The following is a 16,956-nucleotide window of genomic DNA, read 5'->3' as shown; positions in this document are numbered from 1 at the left end:
AAATGATTAGGGATTTGGAACAGGTCCCATATGAGGAGAGGTTAAAGCGACTGGGACTTTTCAGTTTAGAAAAGAAGAGACTGAGGGTTGATATGATATTGGTTTATAAAATCATGAGTGGTGTGGAGAGGGCCGATAAAGAAAATTTATTTATTAGTTCCCTAAATAGAAGAACTAGAGGACACCAAATGAAATTAATGGGCAGTAGGTTTAAAACTAATAAAAGAAAGTTCTTCTTCACACAGCGTGTAGTCAACCTGTGGAACTCCTTGCCAGAGGAGGCTGTGAAGACTAGGACTATAACAGAGTTTAAAGAGAAGCTAGGTAATTTCATGGAGGTTAGGTCCATAAAAGGCTATTAGCCAGGGGATATAATGGTGTCCTTGGCCTCTGTTTGTCAGAGGCTGGAGAGAGATGGCAGGAGACAAATCACTTGATCATTGTCTTCAGTCCACCCTCTCTGGGGCACCTGGTGCTGGCCACTGTCGGCAGACAGGATACTGGGCTAGAAGGACCTTTAGTCTGACCCAGTATGGCTGTTCTTATGTTCTAAAATGGCCACCGGAGCTTTCTTGCGCAAAACCACGTCTATACTGTGCGCAGATGCTTTTGTGCAAAAGCAAATCTTTAGCGCAAAGGCACTTTCCAATCTAGATACTCTTTTGCGGAAATACTTTTAACGGAAAAGTTTTTCCGTTAAAAGTATTTCTGCAAAATCATGCCAGTCTAGATGCATCCCTAGTGTTTACTCAGATGCACTGGTACACATGTAGGACTGATTTTCAGTCTTCAGCTTCTGGTCTTCAGGTCTTATTGTTCTACTTGTGTGTGTGGATTGAAGTGCCCATCTTACACGTGTGGGCTACACATTTGCTCCAAGAGCTATAATCTTACATTAGGAACTGAAATGTGCAGTGGTGGTTTGTGCACAGCTTGCCAGGAGATCCAGACTGCTCTGTATTAGTGATTTGCCCTCGCCACATTTTTGCCACATCCTCAATCTCTGTGTCATCTGACAATGTTATGACCAATGCTTTTATGTTTTCTCCCAGGGCACTGATTAAAATGACAGTGTCAGTAGGAAAAGAACCTAAGTGATTATGGTTCTGTGTTTAGTCACAATTCCTGGTTCTAAGGCCTTTCACCCCACTGTAGCTCAGACCTGAGTCCATCCCATGCTTCTCAGTGCACTGGCTACCCACATTTCCTAGGCTTGCATATCAGCTAACGTGACATAAATTCTCCCGCTTCACATTAAAGCGGTCTATGTTGTTAATAATCATACACATCCAAGTCATCCTAGAGCTACCCCTCTTCCTTGCTGGATTTTCTGGCTTCCAGCTGAGAGCCATGGCAGATATCCAGCCAGTTATGCACCCACCTTACGGTAGCCCCATCTAGGCTGTATTTCCCTAGTTTATTGACAAGCGAGACTGTATTAAAAGTTTTACTAAAGTCCAGGTATACCACGTCTACCATTTCCCCTTTATCCACAAGATTCGTTATTCTATCAATGAAAACTATCAGATTGGCTTGATGTGATTTGTTCTTTACACATCCATGATGGCTTTTACCTGTCACCTTATTATCTTCCAGATGTCTGCGGATGGATTCCTTAATTATGTGTCCCATTAACTTCAGTGGCATTGAAGTTAAACTTACTGGGCTGTAGTTTCCAGTGTTCTTATTTTATAGATGGACACTAGATTTTCCCTTTTCCAGTCTTTTGGAATCTTTCCTGACTTCTATGACTTTTCAAAAAGATCAGAAGTTAATTTAATTTCCCAGGATTGTTATCAGACTGACAGGCCTATAATTACCCAAGTCATTCCATTGACCCTTTTAAAATATTGGAACAGCATGAATTTTCTTCCATAATTCTGGACCCTTCCCAATGTTCCAAACCTTACTGAAAACCAACATTAAGAATTCAGCGAGCTCCTTGGTCAGATCTTAACACTCTTCTATGCAAGTTGTCTAGACCCCCTCATTTAAAATGTCTCATGTTAGTTGCTGCTGCTTAACGTCCATATGTTATGACTTTATCCTCTGGCTTTTCTCATATAGAGAACAGAAATATTTACTGAACTCTTCTACCACATACACACACACCACTATATGGCCTACTATTTCCATATTGTAATGGAATAAAACCATTGTTAGGTTTGGAGGGGGGGGGGGGGGGTTGGTTCCTGTATAATTTAAGAACTCCTTTTTGTCTTTAACTCAGCTAGCCATGGATTTTTCCTTTTATCATAGAATCCTAGGGCTGGAAGGGACCTCAGGAGTTATCAAGTCCAGCCCCCTGCCCAAGGCAGGACCAACCCAACACAATCATCCCAGACAGGCCTTTGTCAAGCCGGGACTTAAACACCGCTAGGGATGGAGATTCCACCCCTTCCCCAGGGAACCCATCCCACCGCTTCCCACCCTCCTAGGGAAAGAGTTTTTCCTAATATCCAACCTAGATCTCTCCCACTGCAAATTGAGCCCATTGCTCTTCGTTCCGCCATCTGCCACCACTGAGAACAGCTTCTCTCCAGCCTCTTTGGAAATGCCAATTCAAGTGGTTACAGGATGCTCTCAAATCACCCCTCGCTCTTCTTTTTTGAAGATTAAACAAGCCCAAATCCCTCAGCCTCTCTTCATAGGTCATGTGCTTCAGCCCCACTCATCATTTTGCTTGCCCTCCACTGGTCTCAGACCAATTCATCCACATCCTTTCTATAATGGGAGGTGGCGAAGAACTGGACACAATACTCCAGATGTGGCCTCACCAGAGCCGAATAAAGGGGAATAATGACATCTCTGGATCTGCTGGCAATGCTCCTCCTAATGCACCCCAATATGCCATTAGCCTTCTTGGCTACAAGGGTGCCCTGTTGACTCATATCCAGCTTCTCATCCACCATAATCTCCAGGTCCTTTTCTGCCAAACTGCTACTTAGCCAGTTGGTCCCCAGCCTGTATCTTTTTGGTTCCCTTGCAGTTTTTTTTTGCAGTTCACAGCCTGTGATTTTTATTCATTAGTGTCTTCTTTCTGTCATTTGTGTGTGTGTGTGTGTGTGTGTGTCTATATATATAAACACACACGTACCTTCACTTCCCCTTGAAATCAGGTTATTGGGATTTTTTCGCCATCGGTGTGTCCTTCTTTCCTGATTATGGGTTTGTGGCTTTTGAGACATCTAGGAAAATGTTCTTAAACAGTTTCCACATCTCAGTCACATTCTTCTGGTCCAATTCACTTCTCCACGCTGATTTGCCTCATAATTCTGTCTGGTTTTGTGCAGGCCTCAGAGCTATGGGCCATGCTCAGGTTTAAGCTATCATTGGGTGTGGCAGGGACTCTGAGGTAAACTTCTTCCAGAACCAAGTCAGAGCTGCCACAGAGCCAGCTCCTGAACTGACTAGAAACCAAATCACACACTCATGGCCTGGGCAACAACTAAGGAGCCAAGCGCTCCAAGTTGAGAGACATCAGGGGAGGGAAATTCCACCTCAAAGCTGGGAACGTTCCTGCCCTCCCACCCCACCTCCGCCCTCATCAATTGTGCAAATGCTGCACAGTCACAGGGAAGAGGAAGAGAAACTCGTCTCTGGGGTGGGGAGCAAGGACCTGCAGCTAGAGCTGGTTAAGCCAGAGAAGGAACAGATGCCTCAGCAGAGCGTGACTGGCGACCACAGGCCCAGAAAGGTGGGTATGCAAGTGCTACACAGACACAACTCAGGCAGGGAAAGATCCAGGAACAGTGCAGATGCCCATCCCCCCTCAGCTATCACACTGAACCTAGAGACAGGGACAAAAGACGCAAACAGCAGCATGTTTAATTGTATTTCAGCAGAAAGAAGAAGACATTTCCCTCTCCGCCTGCCCTTTCAGACATCCCAGCGTGTGAGCGGACAAAAATGCATTTCAGGGAACACGGTAGCATGTTACAATGCCAGTCACCCGGCTCTCTCACTTCCTCAGATGACCAGGGGAACAGTGGAACTGGAGAGGCAGGTAGAACTGGCAAGGAGCCCTCGGATAAAAGGTAACAGAAGTGCTGGGGTTTACCTGCATTTTCAGAGGGACAGGGGAAACAGAGAAGCCAGGGAGCCGGGCAAAGTGTCCCAGAAAGCTGGTTGCCAGGAACACAGAGTCCACCCCAGTGAGAGGAGAGACGGAAGCAGGGGACTGGCAGGGAGCAAAGCTGAGAGAGGAGGAATCCAACAGGACTTTCTGGCACCTAAGTAAGTGACCAGAAACTGGTGATGCTGTAGGAAAGTCCAAACCCTTCCCCTGAGTTTTGGTCCTTGCACGTTCATCTGTGGCTGCAGCCTGCCCAACACCCTGGTTCCCACTCTCTGGTAACAACTTCCCACCACTCGGACTCTCATGGCTGTCAAAGCTTTCTGGAAAGGGCTATTCATGGATTTTAAGGCCAAAGAGACAGCTTTGATGATCTAGTCTGACTTCTCATTCAGTGCTATCACGGGACTTCACCCAGTGACTTCTAAAGAGCTTTGTCTGGAATTAGAACATCCATTTTAGAAAGACTGCCAAACCTGGTTTGAAGGTGTCGAAAAACTATATTGGCATTGGAAAAGGTTCAGAGAAGGGCAACAAAAATGATTAGGGGATTGGAACAGGTCCCATATGAGAGAGATTTAAAAGACTGGGACTTTTCAACTTAGAAAAGAGTAGACTAAGGGGTAGAAATGTAGCCGTGTTAGTCTGGTGTCCTGTTTTTTGATTAGACTAAGGGGGGCTATGATTGAGTCTATAAAATCATGACAGATATGGAGAAAGTGAGTAAGGAAGATATTTACTTATTCCCATAAGAACCAGATGTCACCAAATGAAATGAATAGGTAGTAGGTTTAAAACAAACAAAAGGGAGTTTTTCTTCATACAGTGCACATTCAACCTGTGGAACTCCTTGCCAGAGGATGTTGTGAAGATCAGGACTTGAACAGGATTCAAAAAAGAACTGGATACATTCATGGGGGGTCGGAGGGGAAAGGTCCCTCAATGGCTATTAGCCAGGCTGGGTAGGAATGGTGTCCCTAGCCTCTGTTTGTCAGAAGCTGGGAATGGGTGACATGATCACATCTGGCTCCTATTCCAATCCCCTAAGCATTTTTGTCACCCTTTTCTGAACCTTTTCCAATGCCAATATAGCTTTTTTTAGATGAAGCAACCACATCTGTAAGCAGTATGCATGATGTGGGTGGACCACGGTTTTATAGAGAGGCAATAAGATATTCTCTGTCTCATCCTCTATCCCTTTGTCAGGGCTGTTTCCTACTCTGGCACTCCAAGTGCAGAAGATGGGGGCCTATAAAGAGCTCAAAAGAAAAAAAATTGCCTCTATAGGCCCTGGTTACAACAACTTCCCCCCAGAATCACACCATACAGATTTTGGGGGATCACTGCCACCATCAAGTGATGTGTCCCTAAAACCAGGGGTGAACACTTGAAACCACCCCTGGGAGTACCCCAAGCTCTTTTGCCCCAAAAGAGCTTGAAAAAAGAAAAGAGAAAAACAAGCTGCCGTCTCTGGTAAATGACCTCTCAGTCAGAGGACTGCAGATACCCACAGACAGACCTTCCAGGACACAAGAATCAAATCATCACCTTAAGAAAAGTGATTTTTATTACAAAACAAAAGACATACTTGAGAAAGCAGACTTGGTTGCTAGATGTTACAAAGCAACTGAGGAAAACAAATTAAAAACACAGAGAAAATCTCTGGGACCAATGCTTAGATGGTAAAGGGGGAAGGGAGGCATAGATTCACACAGAGCAGTTCAAATCAAAGCACAAAATTAAGACACATTACCCTGAAAGCAATTGAATTCACTTTTCCTTTTACTTATTTCCAATTTTCTCTTTGTTCAGTCCACTCCCATGCCCCAAATTTCTTGGGGACATGGTAGTCCTGCCTGGGTATGTCTACACTAGCCCCCTAGTTCGAACTAGGGAGGCTAATGTAGGCATTCGAACTTGCAAATCAAGCCCGGGATTTAAATACCCCGTGCTTGATTTGAATCTTCCCAGTGGGTCGCCATTTCTGAAATTTACAAGTCCGGACTAATTGCCCGTGTCTATACGCGGTAGGGACCCGGTAGTTCGAATTAAAGCCCTAGCTCGAACTACCTGTTATTCCTCCTGTCTGTTACACCCTTTTTAAATGATTCCTAACATTCAGTTTCCTTTTTTTTTTTTAATTTTGATGGGTGCTGCACCCTGAGTGGGTGTTTTTCAGAGAACTCTCCACAATGACGCCATGATCTCTCTCTTGAGTAGCTGTAGCTAAATTAGTCCCCACCATTTTGCATTATTTTTCCAATGTGCATTACTTTGCATTTATCAAAGATGATGGCATCTTCCGTATGCCCCCCGCTTGTGCCACCACAATGAGGCATCACTCACAGGAAATGGGGCACATTTGGGTCTCCCTCCTTCCTCAGGGTTTGACAGTTCACCATGCAGACATTTATATCATCATGGCTGCACATCTGAGCGAAAGTCTCTCTGAGCTACATATGGCAGGACACACCCCACAAAGCGCTTGTCCCAGGCGTGGCAGCAGATTCAGGTAAATGTTGCTGCATCATCATCTCTGAAAGGTTCTGTCTGAAACCGTAACCATCAGAGAACTGAAGGTGCAGTATCGGCCCCCACACGCAGCGAGCAGCCTGTGCAGATCTCTATTGGATTGGTGGTCACATAGTCACTCAGTGACTCATCCCTTAAATCTTCCTTTCGAGTGAATAAAACGATGACGTGCTTCATTACCTCAGCTCCAAAAATCACCTGCACTTGCTGGGCTGCGTCCTCGTCTTCTGCAGTGTAACGGCCCAGCTGGGTCACCAGCACCAGCGCGTGGGGGCCTGGGGAGGAGAGCACCACACAGCGGCTGATCTCCAGGGAGGTGTCATCATCTGGTACCTGTGTGTCAAAAATGGCAGCTGTATCGATAACCACGAGCACCTTCCCCTTCCAGTGCCGGCTCTCTTTTGTGCACTTCCTAGTGACTGTCGCAGCACCGAGTCTGGACTCAAACGCTCTCCGGCCCAGGATGCTGTTCCCAGTCGCGCTTTTCCCAGCGCCAGTCTTACCAACAAGGATACTTTCAGTTCCGGGGCAGGTTCGGCAGGACATGGGCCCTCCTGGGGGTGGGCTGTGGAGAACAAACAGGACAGAATCGATGGGGGCTAATTTACCTCCAACTAATCAGGACAGAGATCTTGGAGTCATTGTGGATAGTTCTCTGAAGATGTCCACACACAATGTGCAGCGGCAGTCAAAAAAGCAAACAGGATGTTAGGAATCATTTGAAAAGAGATAGAGAATAAGACAGAGAATATCGTATTGCCTTTATATAAATCCATAGTACACCCACATCTTGAATACTGTGTACAGATGTGGTCTCCTCATCTCAAAAAATATATTTTGGACTTGGAAAGGGTTCAGAAAAGGGCAACTAAAATGATTTGGGGATTGGAATGGATCCCATATGAGGAGAGATTAAAGAGACTTGGACTTTTCAGCTTGGAAAGAAGGAGACTGAGGGGGGACACGATAGAGGTCTATAAAATCATGAGTGGTGTGGATAAAGTGAATAAGGAAAAGTTATTTACTTGTTCCCATAATAGATGAAGAGGAAGTTACTCGCCTTCGTGCAGTACCGATGGTTCTTCGAGATGGGCCCCTGTGGGTGCTCCACTCATGGTGTCGGGCTCGTCCCAGCGCTGCAGCTCGGAGGCTTTGCATGGCTGCTTTCAGCCAGGTCACACTCCCTCCCCTAGTGCAAGTAATAAAAGTCAAAAATAGACACTAGAGGATGAAGGGATACCAACCTGTTAGGTCTTTGAGGGGTTGGTCTGGTTCCAGAGCTACCGCTGGGAACAAGGATTGTAGGCCCCAGGTACAGGGTGGGGAGCTGTAATGGGGAAGCAGAGACTCTGACATTAGTGGGGGTTTGGTGGATAATCAGTGGAACAGGAGCTCCCAGGATGATCCTCTGGCCAAAAGAGCTAATGGCGTCCTGGGAGGCATAAAGAGGGGAATCTTGAGCAGGAGCAGCGGGATTATTTTACCTCTGCATGGGCACTGGTGTGACTGCTACAGCAATGGGCAGAGCCCAGGAGTAGGAGGGGGAACTGAAATCACAGGGACACTGCACAGCAAGACTGAGGTCCATTGGCCCAGCAACAAAACTTGCACAAAGACGTTCTGCCCCATACCGGGCTCTATGCAGCTCCAGCATCAGTCTCTTCCTTTTCGTAATTCCAGAGTCATCCAAAATAAAACCAGCGCGTTTCTTAAACCTGCCATATGGCCAGAAGCACAGAACACCTGGTAGCCCTGGAAATCTGGATTTCACACTCATGCTTGAGGGGCTCCCATGGGATAGCCTAGTCCTATCTTGCGGGGCAGGGTGGGGCGGAGGCGATATTCCTCTGTTCTGGAGCCACTGCAGCCATGCAGGTAAGTACTGATATTGTTCAACTTGTTCCCCTCATAAAAGAACTAGGGGTCACAAAATGAAATGAATAGGCAGCAGGTTTAAACAAACCAAAGGAAGTTTTTCTTCATTCAGTGCTCAGTCAACCTGTGGAACTCCTCGCCATAAAATGTGGTAAAGACCAAGACCTTAATAGGGGTTCAAAAAAGAATTAGATAAATTCATGGAGGTTGGATCCATCAATGGCTATTACTCAGGATGGGTAGGAATGGTGTCCTAGCCTCTGTTTATCAGAAGCTAGGAACGGGTGACAGGGGAGGGATCACTGGATGATTCCCTGTTCCGTTCACTCCCTCTGGAGCAACTGGTATTGGCCACTGTCGGCAGACAGGACACTGAGCTAGATGAACCTTTGGTCTGACCCAGTCTGGCCGTTCTTATGTTTTTAATCCTATAGAAGCATGGAATTGGCAGGGACCTCAAGAGATCAAGACCTGTCCCATACCCTCACATATGGACCAAGCACCATCTAGACCCACCCATTACAGGCAAAGAGCCAGAATAGTTGTTAATATTGTGCAAAGAGGCAGTGGGGGGGGGGGGGAGGAGTTGTTGAGAAAAAAAAAAGACTGCAAAAAAAAGGGCCTGTCCCTTTAAGAAACGCGTTTAGAGACTTTTTGGCCACATCAGGCTCCCACTGGCCAACACCATCTTGAAGATGCCATTTTTAATGGCGGTGCCAGATGGCTCTCCTGCTAGGAGGCAGGGACTATTTACAGGGGCACAGGGGTGGCTTCGCAAGCCGCACCCTGGGGGTTGAGGGAAGAGCTACATGTGGCTCGGGAGCCACGGGTTGGCCACAGCTGATCTAGACCCTCCCTGACAGGTGTCTGTCCAGCCTGCTCTTAGGCTTGCTAACAAGGAGAGGCAAAGGAGACAGTTACCTGGGCAGGCAGGAACTTTTTCCTAATGTCCACCTGAAACCTCCCTTGTTGCAATTTAAGCCCATTGCTTCCGGTTCTATCCTCAGAGGCCAAGGTGAACAAGTTTTCTCCCTCCTCCTTATGACACCCTTTGAGATACCTGAAAACGGCTCTCATGTCCCCCCTCAATCTTCTCTTTTCTAAACTAAACAAACCCAATTCTTTCAGTCTTCCCTTCTAGGTTCTCTAGACTTTGCATCATTTTTGCTGCTCTTCTCTGGACCTTCTCCAATTTCTCCACATCTTTCCTGAAATGTGGGGCCCAGGACTGGACACAATAGTCCCCGTGAGGACTAATCAGCTCAGAGTAGAGCGGAAGAATGGCTTCTCGTGTCTTGCTTAGAACACTGCTGATAATACATCCCAGACTGATTTTTTTGACCCATTTAGCTTATGGTCCACTAGGACACCCGAGATGCCATTTTGCCATACTCCTTCCTAGACAGTCGCTTCCCATTCTGTGTGTGTGAAACTCGTTATCCTTTCCTAGGTCGAGTACTTTGCATTTGTCGTTATTAAACTTCATCCTATTGACCTCAGACCATTTCTCCAGCTTGACCAGATCATTCTGAATTGTTATAGAATCCTCAAAGCACGTGCCACCCCTCCCAGCTCGGTATGTCCTGTCAACATTATTTACTGTCTGGGACTTTCATTTCCACTACGGGGAAGGCTGTGTGGAGCATAAAGGCCACAGCGGGGTCACAGCAAGGGCGGTGACTTCGCTCTCTTACCACGGGAAAGTTCATCTCCTGACAGTTTTCTTCCTCATTTGCCTGAGCCATCTGTGGGAAAAGCACAGACCCTGTCACAAGCAGCTGGCCGTGGCGCTCAGCACAGGCTGGACGGACACGCAGACAGAAGAGAACCATCGAGTGCCTCTTTGTCACCTCCCTGCTCTTGTGGGAAGGGTCATGGCTGAAAACTGAACCTTCTCTGGGCTCTCCCCCTGCTGCCCTCCAGCAACGGCTGCCCACTAATACATCTCCTGCCACCTCAGCAGCTCTGCCCAGTGTTGTGTAGCTGGAGGGGACATTTCAGGCAAACAATGTAGCAGCACATCGGCATGGAAAGGTGACCTGCCGCTCTGTGCTCTTGTGCTGGTTTAAGGAAAGGCGCTGTCCCGCCTGAGCTCTCTCGCGGCAGCGGGGCCCCTGAATGCGGGTTCTCCCCCCGAGCCATCGCTGGTCTCCAGAGCGGGGAGGAGACAAAGGCACAGAAGTCTGGCAAATCATCGAATCCCAGGGCTGACAGAGACCTCAAGGGTCATTGAGTCCAACCCCCTGCCCAAAACAGGACCAACCCCTCCCTAGGGAACCCATCCCAGTGCTTCCCCACCCTCCTAGGGAAATCCTGTGGCCACAGTAAATAAACACTTCTGCCTGACCTGAATCTGTAAATCAAACTGAGTGTTTATTCCACGACACATCCCAGGACAGACTTTTGTCTTTTCCCCTCCCTTTATTGTTCATAAAGAGCCAGTGCAGACTCTGCTGTTTGTTTTGCCGAGAGAACTGGCTTCCGCCAGTATCCCACCATACCTGCCCTGATGGCTCTGCTCAGTGTTCTGTGAGCTCTGCTGCCTTGAAGGTAGGCGCCCCATCTCTTTCACAGCTCCAGGAAGTGTCTGGCAGTTGAGTGAGCTGCTCCCTTTGGGGAAGAAACAGAGAGCAAATCATTGGAACACTCCTGTTCTGCCCTGCTAGGAAGCCAGCAGCAGGCAGGCTGCTGTTACAGGGGAGGGCTGGAGAGACGGCTGTGCTGCTTTGACATTCCTCAGCATGGAGAGCTCACAGAGCTATGCGGGAATCCCAAGAAGTGCAGGGATCAGCTCTGCCTTCCCTCTACACTGCCCTGTGGGATGCTCATCCACAATGCTTTGTTCTGTCAACAGGGGAGCAGCCACGTGGCCAGGAAAACGGTTTCACTAGTTTTCACTTTTGCCGACTTTTGCATATTGAGAGCACTTTTGTCGCCAAACCTTCCCCATGTTGACGAAACCCTAGTCACCCTTCCTGTTGTGCATGTTGTGTAGAGGTGCCCACAGCTCACACAAGCTGCAGTGTTGTTGTGTGCCAGTGACAGGAGTGACTAGTGGCCCTGGTCAAGACAGCTGTCCCTGTTTGCTACGGGCTGTGGACATAGACGCAGTAAAATACTGCCCCTGCTAGGAAGAGCTCACCGAACAACGGGACAGACAGGGCCAGCGGGAGCCAATGAGAGTGCAGGGAGGTCAGCGATAGGCACCTGTCATTAAACAGGCAAGTGAGGGCCCAGCTCGGTGAGTCTGTTTCCTTACATCGGAAATGGACTCAGACCTCGACAGTGGCACAACCCAGGCCTGGGCTCCTGAAGGAATCTCCTGAAGGAATCTGTAGGCCGGGAGCGCATGGGCCCATTCAGCTCCCTGGGTGGAAGCTGCTACTCACCTTCCTCGGACACAATGTGCTCTCCCCCGTGGAACCGGGTGGCCCTGTCGGACCGCGCATGGAGGCGGGGGTGGGGAGAAGATAAGGGGGCAGAGCAAAAGCTTTGTCTCCTCTGTCCCCTTCCCCCCTCTTGTGGGGCCCCATGGCCCTTCAAGGGAGCCTCTGGTGGCCCCCTAACCTGTGGGACTGGGGTGCAGGCTGGCCCCTGTGTGGGCTGTGCGGGTGGGGGCCTGTTTACTCCTCCACCTTCTCATCTTAGAGCTGCTCTTCCGGCCGTGGCTGCAAGTTAAATGTCGACCCTGATACTGAGACGGGGCCTTCGGCTCACAAAGCCTCCTTAATCCTCATGTTTCCTTCCCCTGCCTGGGGCGAGTGAATCCATCCCAGAAACGCAGGGATTCCCTGCACAGGACTCCGCCCGCCTGAACAGTGAGTGAATGGACCAGCCTACCTCAGTGTCCCTGTGAACAGGGACAATTCCCAAGGTGACTATTAGACGCGCACTTCTCGTGAGACCTTCCTGTGCGTTCTCGCTTCCCATTGAAACAGATTTGAATGTTCAGCACAAAGCTAAAGCCAAATTCTGCTCGGTTACACCACTGTAAATGGAGTGAGACACCAAACACAAGCAGAAACAACCTCTAATGACAGGTACAGAGGCATCGGAAAGCACCTGACGCCAACATAGACAGCCTGGGCAAAGGCAGCTGAGGGAAACGTCTCCCGCACTCTTTGTCTCCTTTGCGTTTTCTGCAACACTATGAGTAATGCGCCACCACTCACAGAAAGCGTTCGCTTCAGTGTTGTCCAGCAGCTAGCAAGCAGTCATGCGCTTCCTCAGTACCCCCCCTGCCCTCTATTTCTGGGGGGGTCTCCCCCCTGTGGGTGGATAATGTCGTCATGCAGCGGGTTCAGCCTGATGCTTTTATTTGCTCTTATCAGGGAATCTTTCTCCCCCCTCAAAAACAGGCTAAGTGGCAAAGATAAAGCACTGTTAAAACAGCCAGCAGTCCTACGCACCTTGGAGACTAACAAAAATACATAAATAGCATCATGAGGTTTTGTGGGCTAAACCCCACTTCCTCAGAGGAGAAGATCTACAGATAAAACCCAGACGCTCCCAACTTGTTTTCATTCATGAGTGAGATAAATCCCAGGGGGGGTTATAAAGTAATTCTGGCATCAGAGTAAACCACAAAAAGCAGCCACGGGCCTGCTGCATTTGGCAACAGAGTCCTTCTTACAAAAACAACTGTCCCTTCACCCCTTTGTGAGCACACCCCACTTTCAACCTCTCCCCGCCTCCCCAGTGTCTGCCTGTTTGACTCCCCCTGCACACCACAGTCACCGGGTAGGTCGACTGGCTGGTGCTGCCCCACAGAAATCCCGAACACCAGCTTCACTGCGGGGTCACAGCAGCCTCCTCAGCGTCGCCTCAGAGCTGTGGCACCGAGCGCAGAGCCCGGCCCCTCTCGCTGAAGAAGGACGTCTCCTAAAACCTGCTTCCCCTCTGTGCCTGCCCCTCACCTGCAACTACACAACCCCATTCAAACGGGCCACTGGTACTTAAACACGTTGCCTCTGGGCGGCTGTCCCACGGCACAGGACACTGCTTCAGGCTTCTCCCAGGGCTGGCAGCTCCGCGTGAGCAGGAAACGGGTGTGTTAGCAGAACAGCCACTTGCAGTTCCAGTTTCTTGTCTGTCTCTGCTGCCGGTTGGGATGACTGTTGGGCTCTGAGACACTCAGCAGTGGAGAAAGGAGCAGGGAGAATTCCTTCAGATTCTTGCCATGTCTGGGCAGGGTGTAATGGAGCCGAACAATTGTTTTTACCAGTGAGACAACCCCTAGAAGCTTCTGCGGGGCTGTGTCTACAGCTCGCCTGACCAGTAACGTCCTGTGGGACCAGATTTCTTGAGCTCCCCCCGATGACTCTCTGTAGTGTCCAGTCCCTCTGAAGGGAACACCCACAGAAACTACCAAAGCCCTGGCCTGCAACGAGACAGAGCACACACCAGCCTGTTCGCTTGGCAGAGGAGCCCCCCTCACTATGATATGCAGCACAGAGGTGGCTTAGAGTAAAGCTAAGAAGAAGTGTATTAATAAAGAACATAGATGTAAGTGAAACTAAGCAAGAGTAAACACTGGGAAAAATTGCCTAGGGAAGTTGTGGAATCGCCATCACTGGAGATATGTAAGAGCAGGTTGGACAGACACCTGTCAGAGAGGGTCTAGACCCGTGGTCCCCAACACGGTGCCCACAGTTTCCATGGCGCCCGCGGGAGCATTTGCATGCGCCCGCCACGTGCTCGGGGCTGGCCTGGCCCCGGGCACGCAGTGCTTGCGGGGGGGAGCGCCGGCCCCGGGCGCGTGGTGCTTGCGGGGGGAGCGCCGGCTCCGGGCACACGGTGCTTGCGGGGGGGAGCGCCGGCTCCGGGCACACGGTGCTTGCGGGGGGAGCGCCGGCTCCGGGCACACGGTGCTTGCGGGGGGAGCGCCGGCTCCGGGCACACGGTGCTTGCGGGGGGGAGCGCCGGCCCCGGGCGCGTGGTGCTTGCGGGGGGGCCCCCGGCCCCGGGCGCGTGGCTATTGGGGGGCCCTGCCCCCAGGCATGCGGCTATGGGGGGGCCGCCCCCGGGCGCCCAAGTGTCCCTGCCCCCTGGCGCCCGGCGGGCGAATGGCCACGCCCCCTGGCGCCCGACAACCTCAAAAGGTTGGGGACCACTGGTCTAGACAGTGCTTGGTCCTGTTGTGAGGGCAGGGGACTGGACTCGATAACCCCTCGAGGTCCCTTTAGGTCTAGGATTCCATGATTTCAAGCGTATCAGGGAAGGGAGCACCCAGGTCAGATGGAGAGGAGCAGGGAGAGCAAGATCCATATTTCTCAGGGGATCGACGGGATATCCTCAGCAACTTGCTCTGAGGGCCCTGTGGAGGAAGCTGTGGCAAGGGGTTGGGTACTCGACCCCAGATCCCTGGCTCTGGCTACCTGTCAGGCAGGAGTGGCCGGAGCATGGGGATCAGGATTGATCGAGCTGAGCATTAGATTGAGACCCTAAGAAAAATGTCCAGCCCTTTTTCCAAGTCTGAACCAACCCCCAGGTCAATGCCAGTCTAGTGAGTGGGTGACCTGTTGGCCTGTAGTTTTACAGTGCTATCACAGATTTCAGTGGGCAGGCATTTCACAGAATCATAGAACACTAGAACTGCAAGGGACCTCAGGAGGCCAGTTCCCTGTCGTCATGGCAGGACCCAGCACTGTCTAGACCAGGCATGTCCAAAGTCCGGCCCGCGGGCCAATTGCGGCCCGAGTTCCGGTTTAATACGGCCCCTGCTTCCTCCCCCTCTCCTGGCTCCCCGGCGCTCTTTTGAACTGGCGCGCCCAGCGCGCCGCTTCCGGCTGCGCCGCCGCCGCCACTCTTGGCCTCCGCGGTCCTAGAGCCTGCCCTCTAGGGCACGTCCGCAGCCCCGCTTGGCTGCGGGTTCGCCCTGCTCCCGGGCCGCCGTGAGGCCGGCGTGCCCTGCGCTCTCCTCCCGCCTCCGACCCCGCGAGCCCTCCACCTTGGGGCTGAGAGTGCGGGGACGGCCCTCACGCATGTTCACTTCTTCAAATCTGGCCCTCTTTGAAAAAAGTTTGGACACCCCTGGTCTAGACCATCCCTGACAGGTGTCTGTTCAACTTGCCTTACCTATCTCCAGAGATGGAGATTCCACAACCTCCCTGGGCAATTTATTCCAGTGTTTAACCACCCTGACAGTTAGGAAGCTTTTCCCGATGTCCAACCTAAACCTCCCTTGCTGCAGTTTAAGCCCATTGCTTCTTGTCCTGTCCTCAGAGGCCAAGGAGAACAATTTTTCTCCCTCTTCCTTGTGACACCCTTTTAGGTATTTAAAAACTGCCATTATGTCCCATCTCAGTCTTCCCTTTTCCAGACTAAACAAGCCCAGTTCTTTCAGCCTTCCTTCATAGCTCATGTTCTCTAGACCTTTCATCATTCTCGTTGCTCTTCTCTGGACCCTCTCCAATTTCTCCACATCTTTCTTGAAATGCAGAGCCCTGAACTGGACACAATACTCCAACTGAGGCCTAATCAGCACAGAGTAGAGCAGAAGAATGACTTCTCCTGTCTTGCTCACAACACTCCTGTTAATGCATCCTAGAATCACGTTTGCTTTTTTTGCAACAGTGTCACACTGTTGACTCATGTTTAACTTGTTTCTCATATATGAGCTTTTGGAGACTCTGAGAAAAATGCCTGTGACAACGGTGATAGAAAACATGAGCTGTGATGTGTTTTCTATGGGGGCACACTGTTCCGTTACTGATTTAGAATCATCACAGTTCTCTGGATGTTATTATTTCGGCATCATGAAGAGGCATCAGTGAGACAAAGCTATATATGTGTGCATGAGAAAAAATGCACAAACGGATTCATCTGAGATCTATACACGTGTGTGTGTACATGTCGATACTACAGCTAAACCTGCTTTTTCTCAGAGGATCAAAAATCTTTTCCGTGCCTTTTTCATAAGAAGTAAGTATGGATTGCACAGGAAGTGCCTTGGTGCAGAGCAGTAGTAACACCTGAAAAAACTTACCCCCAACATTTCCTGTGGTCAACCACACAACAGCAACGGCCACAAAGGGAGTCAGCATCAGGAGTTACGTTTTTCACACGTGTCCCATACTCACGGCCAAAAGCTGGGATTGTAACAAGGAACACGGGGCCGGCTGAGTTTTTCAGATGCTACTTGCACAAAGCCACTTCCTGTACAATTCAGACTTCTCTCTTCAGGGCAAGGCCGTTCTCAGTCAGGACATCAGCTCATTTCGCTGCATTCACTGAGAAACTTGGGTCCCTGGCTGATTCATTTTTGTTTTCAGAGTAGTTCCATCAGCTGTTCATATGAAGTGGCTGTGGAAGAGAAGAAACCCAACGGCTGTCCATATTTCGGTATAATATCGCTGGCTGGGAGGACAGAGCAGAGGTTGGAAACATCTGTTCCATCTGAAGAGACATCACAGGTTTGGGCTCCAAACTGAGCTGATATTGAAAAGTGTGTGTGTGTGTGTGTGCGTGTGTGT

General features: G+C 49.9%; 1 protein-coding gene and 1 long non-coding RNA gene across 2 annotated transcripts in view; one reads left to right on the top strand and one right to left on the bottom strand.

The window, feature by feature from the left end:
• Window positions 1-16,956, top strand: part of LOC102454822 (GTPase IMAP family member 8-like) — a 43,676-nt gene that overhangs the window by 13,364 nt on the left and 13,356 nt on the right. Inside the window, exons 4-5 of the mRNA XM_075916932.1 lie at window positions 16,102-16,137; window positions 16,589-16,896. Coding sequence (XP_075773047.1) covers window positions 16,102-16,137; window positions 16,589-16,896 — 344 coding nt within the window. The remainder of the gene's footprint in view (window positions 1-16,101; window positions 16,138-16,588; window positions 16,897-16,956) is intronic.
• LOC142825164 (uncharacterized) lies at window positions 4,779-13,942 on the bottom strand. The gene is made up of 3 exons (XR_012899636.1): window positions 10,984-13,942; window positions 10,177-10,227; window positions 4,779-7,796 (listed from the first exon to the last, which is right to left on the bottom strand). It is a non-coding gene; the product is annotated as an uncharacterized LOC142825164 (long non-coding RNA).

This window comes from Pelodiscus sinensis, unplaced genomic scaffold, assembly GCF_049634645.1.
Source record: "Pelodiscus sinensis isolate JC-2024 unplaced genomic scaffold, ASM4963464v1 ctg40, whole genome shotgun sequence".
NCBI lineage: Eukaryota > Metazoa > Chordata > Testudines > Trionychidae > Pelodiscus > Pelodiscus sinensis.
This window is presented reverse-complemented; position numbering and strand designations above follow the sequence as displayed.